The sequence below is a fragment of the Leptosomus discolor genome, chromosome 20, assembly GCF_034619465.1.
Source record: "Leptosomus discolor isolate bLepDis1 chromosome 20, bLepDis1.hap2, whole genome shotgun sequence".
Classification (NCBI taxonomy): Eukaryota; Metazoa; Chordata; class Aves; order Leptosomiformes; family Leptosomidae; genus Leptosomus; species Leptosomus discolor.
This window is the reverse complement of record NC_141410.1, coordinates 8982861-8992653: the sequence shown is the minus strand read 5'-3', so window position 1 is coordinate 8992653 and position 9793 is coordinate 8982861. Positions and strand designations below refer to the sequence as shown.

The window sequence follows — 9793 nt, the reverse complement described above, 5'->3', positions numbered from 1 at the left end:
AGGCTAAGCTGCCTAGAACACCTCGACAGAGCCTACCACATCTCACACCCTTCTGTGCGCTGCCCTCATGCCTTTCTCAGCTCACATCTTCCCCAGAAGCAATCGCTGCTCTTGAAAACCTTCAGGTTTTAAAGAAACCAGCTGAAGATGTCCTTGTTAACCCATGCAGGTGTCCCCCATCTGTCTCCTGTCAGGGGGCTAGAAAAGGGAGGGGAAAACACCCACCTGGGGAAGATTCGTCTCTCAGGTCTGCCCGGGTGGGGGGGACACGGTGGTGCTGACCCTGCCCAGCCCCAGCGGGGGGGGTGGAGAGACACCCCCCCCACCCCCGGGGCGATGCGGACCGGGTACCCCGGGGTGCTCGCTCGGGGTCGGGCGGGCAGGGGCAGCCCCGCACACCGGCGGTGGGTCCGGTGGGGGGATGCGGGATGCTCCGGGGCGCTCCGGGGCTCCGCCGCCCCCCGGCCGCCCCTCCCGCCGCGGAGGGCGGACTCGCCGCCGCCGCAGCCCGGATGCCGCCGCTTTCCTGGCCCGTTTCCCGGCCCCCGGTGCCGCCGTTTCCTCTCGGAGCCGCGGGGAGGGGGCAGAAGGGGCTGCTCTTCCCCACGGGTTGTTGGGTTTTTTTGGGGTTTTTTTGTTTTTTTTTTTTCCCGGTTGGTGCTCCAGAGGGGGAGGTGGGAAGAGCCAAACGCAGCCGTACCCCCTCCCCTCCCCCTTCCCTTCACTGCAGCGCATGGGAAGCAAAAGTTTTCCTCCTCCTCCTCCTCCTCCTCCTCTCTCCCCGCCGCCCCGGCAGCCCCGAGCGATCCCGGGCCGGTTCTCCGGAGCGGTTGGCCGCTGAAGGATGCTCCCGCCGGCACCCCCGGCTGCTCCTCTCGGACCCCGGTGTCGCGCTGCGCTTCTCTCCCGCGGGCAATGAGGGATAAACCGGAGCGTCTTCGGCTTCTGTGAGGGCTTGGGAAGGAGCGAAAAGGCGAGACTTGGATCGCGCCTGGCGGAGGGGATCTGCGAATTTGCGGAGGAAAAGGGGCTGTCGGGCAAAAAGGGGAAAAAAAAAAAAAAATCATCGGATGGTTTAGCAACGCTGGAGAGGTGGTGCTACACCGTTTGGCGTCGGCCCCATCATGGGTACCGGGATGTGTTCGAGGAGGCAGAAGGGGCTTCTGCAGACCGGGTTTTGCCTGGTGACGGTGGCGTGTTTGGGCTCGGGAGTTTTCATGTACAACCACTTGCAGCAAAAGGTGCGGAACGCCGAAGCCCTGGCCCAGAAATACAAGCAGCAGCAGGAAGCGCTGTCTGCCCAGCTCCAAGGTGAGTGACCCGCTCCCTCTGTGTCTGCACCCACACGCTGGACTTCCCTCCCTCCCAGCGTGACCTGCTGGGGGCTTTGCTGCACGGCCCAGCGTCCAGCAGGGTGCTTTTGTGGAGCCGGGTTCAGCTTTTGGCTTTAAAGAGCTCCGAGAAGACGTTGTTGCCTGTTTCCTTCCCACCTTTGCTGTCTAGAATTAGGATAGCCTTGACTCTGAATTGCTGCTCACAGCAGCAAGGGGACTGGAGTGTGCTGGGTGGGTGAGTTCAGCTGCATCACGTCTCTCCTTTTCTTCTCCCTGTTGTTCCCCTCGCCCCTAAAGACTACACCTGTGTCATGCTAAATGTGGAGCAGTAAAAAAGCAAACGGGACTTCGAGAGGCTGGTTGGGCAGGCTCCGAGATGGGGCTCCGCTCTGTAGCCTGCAGGAGCGTCTGCCCAAAAAGTGAGTAGAGGGGCAAGGGGTCCTTTAGTGAAGTTTGTTGTCACGCTGTCTACTGCCCACTGCCTTGGCAAGGCAACAAACCTACCTTCTTCTCAGGAGATTGATCTGTGACTGGAAAAGTCTTACCAGCTTTTTCTTTTTTTTTTTTTTTCTGGTGCTGATAGATGCTGCAGCACGGAGCTCCCTAAAAAGTGGGGAGGAGGGGGAGGGAGAATGGGCTTTTCTGAGCCTGCTGACCAGCACTTGGTTCCTCTGGCAAGAGCTGCCAGAAGCCCGGAAGGCAAGCACAATGTGTGTATTCCCCTCACCCGCCCCCCCTTCCCCCCTCATTTGTCCTCCTTACATAAATGTCTCCACTGTGGGAGAATGACATTTTAGCTCGTGGAGGGATCTCTGTAGGGAAGGCTGAGGACACGTGTTACGCCACTGCTGAACTCTTATCTTCCTTGTCTAGTCTATCATTTGAGCCTTCCTGTGTCTGCCAAAGCTACGTCGCCAGCCCCTGTCACTAGATTTGGAGTCTCTAGAGGGATTTGCTGAGCTCCCTGTAGAGAGGTTTGGTGGGAATCCACTCTTTGGTAGCCACCAAAGGGGGTGTAATGCTGGAGGACGGGTTGGCCCTGGAGTGCCTGCAGAATGAATTTTATGTGGACAAAGTATTGTTTGCCTGTGGTTCCAGTGACTTAAGGTCAAGAGATGCATTTAACACTTTTTCTTCTAGTAAGTGGGTTTAGTGTTTAAACTGAGAGCTCTTCCTCGGGCTAAAATCAAATACGGGGGCTTCATTATGACCCCTGACACGTCCAGTGACATTGTTTCTGTAGCCTGTGTTGCTGGGGGGTTCTGCAGATACGTTGTGCCTTCTAGGGTTAAGTCTTTCCTGGTGGTGGTGTGCAGTGTTGTGATGCCAGTGTAACAGCGCACACATGCTGCTTGTGCTCAGGGCTGTGTGTTTCTACCTGTAAACCGGGAAAGCGGAGTGTGGTGTGTTCTGTTTGTCTCTCAAGGAAACGTGCTTTAAAAAAACCCAGTCAATCCTGTGAATCGATGTAGTGTGTGTGTATAGGTTCACCGCTGTTATCTTACATTTCATCTCCATTTCTTCTTGCTCTTAGCCCAAGGCAGTCAAATAGCTACAGCTCCTAATGTGTTGCATGGTCCCAGCCACAGCGACTTCCACATGCCTCCTGTCTTTGAGATGCAAAGAGCAGCAGGGCAGAAGTTAGCCTGCATGCCTCTGTGGTGTGTCAGCATCTCTTCCTTTGCTTGGGGAGAAGGGCTGGTTCTTCAAAGGGTGAGATGACAGCGATAGCCTTTTGGGAACAGCTGGCTCAAGCAAACAACAGAGACAAGCTCCTAATAGTTTTTCCACCCAAATATGTTTGAGTAGCAGAGCTGTAGCCTGTTGCTGGGGTTTCGAACCCTCTCTCAGTCCTCCCGTTCCTAAATTCAGTTGTTGCCATGGATACCCTTTTTATTTTGAGAAGACACTTACTTGTCCAACAATTTTAACAAAGGCAAAGCTTCCTTTTGGATTTGGCTGGTGGGAGAAGCCTGGCGATCGGCAGACAGGAGCCGTGTTCAGGGGAGTCTTAAAAGTGCAGAGGGGTCTGGCGCATACGGCTGTGGCTTTCACGCTGTCGCCTTGCAGGGCTGCTCCCTGGGGTGCTTTGGTGCTGAATGCAGCAGAGTGGGGGCTCTGGGCTCTACCCCTGCCCTCGTGCTGACTTGTTGGGTGTCTTTGCATCTGATCTTTGTCTTTCCAGCTCGACAAAAGGAGGACGTGTTATTCTGAGGTGGAATTCAACTGTTTAACTAGTGTTTCAGGTGTCTCCTTTCAGCTATCGAGTGTTTCCTACCCTCCTTATATCTGACTGCAACATATGGTTAATGCTTCTGGTAGCCTCTGTAAACAAAGCTTGAAAGTGCAGGGCTCGGCCAAGAGTTGAGTGAAAGGGAAAAGGAAGCAAGTGGAGGAGGGAGCGGGGCTGCCTTGAAACCAGCACCGCCTGTCCCATGTGCTGTCGCTTACTGGCTCCACACAGGGAAATTAATCTCATCTGCTCTTTTAAAACAAGAGCAAAGCAGCTGCTGACTTTGCTGTAGGGTAAAACACATTGTGTGAGAAGAAAGGGAGGTATTGTGGTGCATGTGACCCCGTCCAACCTCCCGCCCGGTGGTTAGAACCCCTCGTCCTGGCCGGCTCTTGCTGCTGCACGCAGACGTAGCCGTTTGCTGGGACCCAGCAGACCCTCTTTTTTTGTGTTGTGGTCGAGATGGAATCCAGGAGGAAAAATCTGCTTGGCTTTTCTGTCCCTCCACCTCTTCTGTTTCTGCTGGGTGGGGTTGGAGGTATGTCTGACAGTGCATGGAGACGCTTTGTCAAATACAGGTCTCTCTCGTGGGCTGTGGTTTGGGGGACTCTGGAGCTGTGTCCCAAGGCTCAAAGGGGATTAGAGACACAGGCTGGCAAGCGGTGACCTGGTCTGCACCTCAGATGAGTCCGTTCTGTCTGGGCCCCCACCCCAAACTCTCACCACCCAGAGTTATGCAGCAGGTGGCTTCAAGCAAAGTGTTGCTTTGCCACCTCCCACTTTCCGTAGGTGTGCGCTGGTATATGTACGAGCGAGCTGCTGCCTGGAGGTTCTGAGTCAACCTAGAGAGCCTTTATTTCAGTCAGTTCACTAACAAACGGCACTCTTCGAACAGATGGGGAGGAAGGGTGGATTTATAGCACCCTCCACTTGTGTCTGACGTTTCCTGATGTGGCCTGACAATGGCACATCAAACTTGCGTCTGGGGTGGAGGAATCTTCTCTCTCACAGCAGGCTGCCATCGCACAGGGGCTGAGCATGAGAACGCAGCACTCCTGTCCTCACCATTGGGTGTCTTCTACCCAGCCTGTCTTTCCTTTGCCATCTCTGTGGATCAGAGAGGGAGGTGTGGCAAGCCTGGCTTTCGTTCTGCTCCCCTTGCTCTGGATGGATTCTTGAGCCTGAGTGACAGGTGCCACGGGTGATTGGTTGTGATGTGACTGGATGGAGACTGGCAGGGGTATCTGATGCCTCTAACAAGGAAAGCAACAGAGAAGAAAGCTTTTTCTGGGTGATTAGCTGAGAGGGGAAGGAGCCTGGTGGAGTCTGGAAGTTGATCTCTGTGCTGAGAGCTGCTTGGAGCTGTGAACCACGGGCAGTATGAGGACTCCTCTGTGCTACTGGCGCAGAAATGGCCTAATGAACTGTGCACCAAGGCTTTAGCAGGACCAGAGCAGCACATCTGCTGCCTTGCTCCATAAAAGCAGGGAGGTAGCAGCGCTCGTGGCTTTCCCATGCAGGGGTAAAATGAAACTGCTTGAACAGAAGAAGGGTAAAACCCGGGACTGCTGTCACAACTGGAATCACACCCACTTTATGGATCTCTCAAACTCTCCCTGGTACTCTGGTGTACATGAGGCAGCCCCTTCGCACAGTCACCCCGTCTTCTGTGGTCTTTTAAAATGGGAACGAGTCTGTGGAAGGCCTGACCTGTTCTTCTTTCCCAAAGGCAAGGCACTGCAAGGGATTTAATTGTTTCAGCAGTTTAAGTTCTGCATTTTAGCTCATTTGGCAGCAGGTGATGGTGCTTTAGTGCTGGGTTCTGGCTGAATTCCAGCCTGGATTTAGACATTGACCACCCTCCATTCTCTCTTGTATTTGCAAATTGTTAAAGACTTCCTGGCTTCCTGTCCTCTGAAGCTATACCGTGACATTTTGGTCTCTGAAGTTGTTGCTGCATTCCACCACAAAGATGAGCAGAGAGACTACTTTATGCAACACTTACTTGCTGCTTTGTGCAAAGCTGAACCCACCTCTTCGGGGCTGTGGAGACTTGGAGGAGTGGCAGGAGAGATTACAACTTTTTTTTATTTTCCTAGGCACTGGAGGTTACTTCAGCTTATCCTACTTACAAAAAAGTGTCAGGAGAGCCAGACTTTGTGTGCTAAATGTCTGAATAAGCAGCCTATGAGATGAAGCTGCTCCTAAAGACTCACCTGCTCTGTGGTGGGTGCATTAGGATTGGTGGTTACGGGTGTTAGCACAAGGCTATTGCTATAGATGCTTCCCTGAGCTTTCGTTTCCCAATTACTATGTGAGATCAATAGCACCTGGTAGCTTGGGGTCACCTAAGCAGAACCTTTTGTGCACAAAAGTTATTTACTTGCCTGGTCCTGTGCTGGGAGTGCTTGGCTTTCTTTGGGCAAGGCTGTAGCTGTTCAACTTGCCTCCTGTGGTACCCTCGTACTTTGCCGTTCTGGGTGATGGAGCACAACCGTGCTCGCAGCCAGGCTGGTCACTGCCTCGGTTGCTTTGGGTTCTTCAGCTGCAGGGACCTGGAGAGGTGGGTAACCCTGCCCATGTGGGGTGAGTTTCTAACCCTGGTCATGGGCTGTTTTCTTCCCGTGCGCTCAGGTGACTAGGAAACAAAACGAAATGCCTGCAGGAGAAACTCCAACATGGGGAATTCCTCCCAGGCCAGAACTGCTGAGGCAAACGCAGACTGGAATATCAGAGTACATCAAAGGCTAAAGCCTGTGAATTGCTGGGCATCCCTAATAGTCCTGGCAGCCGTGAGGTTTTACTGCTGGTGTGAGGTTCCCATCACATCAAAGGCTTGTCCTCAGGTGCTCTGCTAGATAAGGCTGCAAGAAAGTGAAATGCTTGTGGCAGAAACTCGTGTGCCCAGAGCTCACAGATCTATTGGGAAGTGGCTGATGTTAAGACGACAATTTCACTGAACAAGGCTTTTTAGCGTGTGGTGAAGAAGCACCCACAGTCTGCGTGCTTAACGGGGCTGGGGAAGTCCTCAGGGTGACATATCTGTAGCCTGTTGGGAAAAGTGTTTCTAAAAATAAAGCTGTCGTGACGTCTGTGCTTGGACAGCTGCAGTGATGGGCTTGCTGCTTACCAATGTGCTCAGCAGGGGAAACAAATCCTTCCGGATTGAAAACGAAGACTTCTGCTGTAATGGTTTGGGGAACTTGGTAGTTTCCTTACTTCAGAGGAAAATATTAATGAAGGGGCCCGGCCCAGCCCGGGGGAAGCATCTTCGCCACTGGGATGCCTGTCTTTGTTATTGGGGAAGGTAACAAAGAGAAGGAAGGAGATATCGTGCTGGGTGACAATAGGAATTCCTGACCTAGGACACCGGTACTTCCTGGGGGAGCTCAAAAGCGACAGAGGGAATTGGGTGGCTCAGGGGAGACCAAGTGGATGTGAACGTGTGCCTGGGGAATGGCTCCTCAGTCTGGGGTGGGACTGAGCTTGGCATGTGATGAGCCCAGGCTGGCAGAACCTAAACCACAGTCCTTGTACCTTCAGTGTCTAAAACCGGCATCGTCCAGGAGAAGCCGACTTGTCTGTCTCGTCCTGCTGAAGCCTTGTTTTCAGTACAGGAAAAGTCACTGTCCAGGGGCACTGAAGTTGCTCCAGGGGGGACAATGGGATACATAGATGTTTGGATTTGGTTTGTGTCTTGAAGTTGGAGCCTCAGCTCCGGCTACCCTCAGTATCGAGGCTGCTTGCCCACCTGGCTAGCTGCAGTAGTGCCCCCAGAAGGCTTAGGGAGCAGTTGTACTGCAACCCACAAACCCCTTAGGATTCAACACTTTATTGTGCCTGACTTCATTTGTCATGTTTTCCCCCTGATTTGCTCAGGCACTGAGCTGTTGCTGGAGGTCACTATAAATGTTATCAGATCCACTGCTGGTAAACCAAAGTGCTGTGAAAATCGCAAGCTTGGACCAAGCCAATGTCATGACCGTAGCTCAAATCATAGAGGTAAACCGTGTGGAGGTTTTTTTCTGTGCAGAAAAGGCATTTCCAGGTGGGAAACAAAACACTGGTCATTGTGAGGGTCCTGGTAGAGCCACCTGACTTGGACTTGTTGTGATCCAACGGAAAAGAAACATGCAATAGTGGACCAGGCTTTTAAAGAAGCTGGATAAAACGATTAGCCTGTGTGCTCAGGTCTGCCCTGCATGAAGTTGTGGGGGGATGTGGCTCATGAAGGCAAGGAATGCTTCCCTTGAACGCCCAGCTTCGATTAAGATGTTCTTGAAGAATGGTCATGGCAGCAGTGCTTTGCTGCCTGGTGAAATTACAGTCTTCCATGCACTTACTGTAATGGGGAGACCTGCTGTGAAGACACAGTCTAAAAATGCAAGGAATAGTCGCCATTTTGCCATGCAGAAAGAAAAGGTGAGGCGTAGGGAGTCTGTGAGTTCTGGACAATGGGGTGGCTTGAATTCCCTGCCTGGGGAGAAATGGGTGAGGCAGCAGAAAAGGTGTTTTTCTTTGAGCAGCTTTTTGTTTTGTTTTCCTTCAGGGGCTACAGAGATAGCAGAATAGCGGATGGTAGGGCAAGGAAGGGCTATTCTGATCACCAAGTTTCATTCTTGTACAGTCCCTACCTGCAGTTCCTGGATGATCTTTGGTATTGTTTAGAAAATCACCCTAGTCAGATTTTTACGATGCCAGACCTGCCTCTGAGCTCTTCCCTACGTATATATCCAGAGCGACATCTGCACTACCATAGGCTTGGTGCCACTGATGGTCAACACTCAAATATTAGATATGCATATGGATGTTTTGTCTCTTCTCTCCCCAAATTGGAGTGTTGGCTCTTTGGCAGCGAACCACTTGTTGATGCAGGACGTATGCTGCCTTTGCTGCTCCCGTATGACCCGAGTGGAGCTGGCAGTCTCTATAGGTTCGCTTGCCGTGACAGCACGAGTCACTTGGGGCTTGGCTTGGCAAGATTTCAACAAGGAATGGGTTAGCACTTGTTTTAGGCACGCAAACCTCATCCCGCTTTGTTCGCTTTCCTGGGTGCTGTGCATCACGGCACAACTCGCCCCCGAAGATCTTGGCGCTGGAGGCAAGTCACCTCTATCACCCCCCCCTCCCCGCTGAATCGCTGCCCAGTACCATCCCGGCGTGGTGGCGGTCCCTGTGCAGAGGGGGTGGAGGAGCCTGTCGGAGTGCCGTGACTCAGGGAAAGCGCTCGGTTCGCATTCAGCCGTCAGGGTGGATTAAAAGCTCCATCCATCAGGAAGCTTCTCTGGCACTTTCATTTGTCATACGGCTGCTGCGTGAAGCAACTTCATCCCTGAAGCAGCCGCATCCCTCTCCCTTCTCAGCTCCTGTGCTCTTACAGATGCTCTTTTGTTTGTGATGGGAAAGGGAGCTCCTTGGCTCCCTTTTCCTCAGAGGCCTGAGGGCCAGTTAGTGGTTGGGATGTGGAAGGGCAGAAAACGTCTCTCCTGCGTGCTGCTGATGCCTTTACAGGTCAGATGACCTGGAAGGCTCTGGCTGTCTTCAGCCTGGTAGTGGACTTGACCTGCTGATATACAGTTTAGCTGCTGGCCAGTAAAGCCAGCTCTGGGGCTTTGCAGCTTAGACTCTAAAGTAAAACCTGAGTGCAAACACTCACAGAATGACAGACTGGTGTGGTATATCGGCGATATCCATTGTCTCCAATCTGGCTGTCTCTACCCTGCTCCAGCCCTTAGTCTGGTCACAGTTGACAAAGAAATGCGAACAGCTTGTAGCTGGACCTGACCCTTTCATTGTTTAGGACATCAGGTATCTGTATGTGTTTTGGGACTGTTGATTTGCTTGGTTTGGATTTTACGTGGGATTTTTACGGTATGCTCAAGCCTGGAAACCCAGAGCGATGCAGGCCACTCAAAACAGGAAAGGTTCCTCTGCCCAAGTCTGCTCTCTTGGGCACCTGGTGGCCCAGTCTACGGCAGGATTTGAGGTCCCCCTGTGTGCCTGGTGGCACAACCCCAGAGGCCTGTTTTGAGGAAGAGAACGTGTGGGAAGAAATTTCAGGGCTTATCTCATGCTCTGCCTCTTTCTGCTTCCCTAGTTGTGTACGAGCACAGATCCCGGCTAGAACGATCCTTGCAGAAGGAGCGAGGGGAGCACAAGAAGACGAAGGAAGGTGAGTCTTTGGCATGGGTGGCGTAGCAGTGGCCAGCCAACCGTCCAGCTGTCC

General features: G+C 52.9%; 1 protein-coding gene across 2 annotated transcripts in view; it reads left to right on the top strand.

The window, feature by feature from the left end:
• Positions 1-1124: 1124 nt before the first annotated feature.
• Positions 1125-9793, top strand: part of LOC104352542 (uncharacterized) — a 33738-nt gene continuing 25069 nt past the window's right edge. For both annotated transcript variants that reach the window (XM_086476229.1, XM_086476230.1), the window contains exons 1-2: positions 1125-1311; positions 9665-9739. In XM_086476229.1, the coding sequence (XP_086332355.1) occupies positions 1125-1311; positions 9665-9739 (262 nt within the window). The remainder of the gene's footprint in view (positions 1312-9664; positions 9740-9793) is intronic.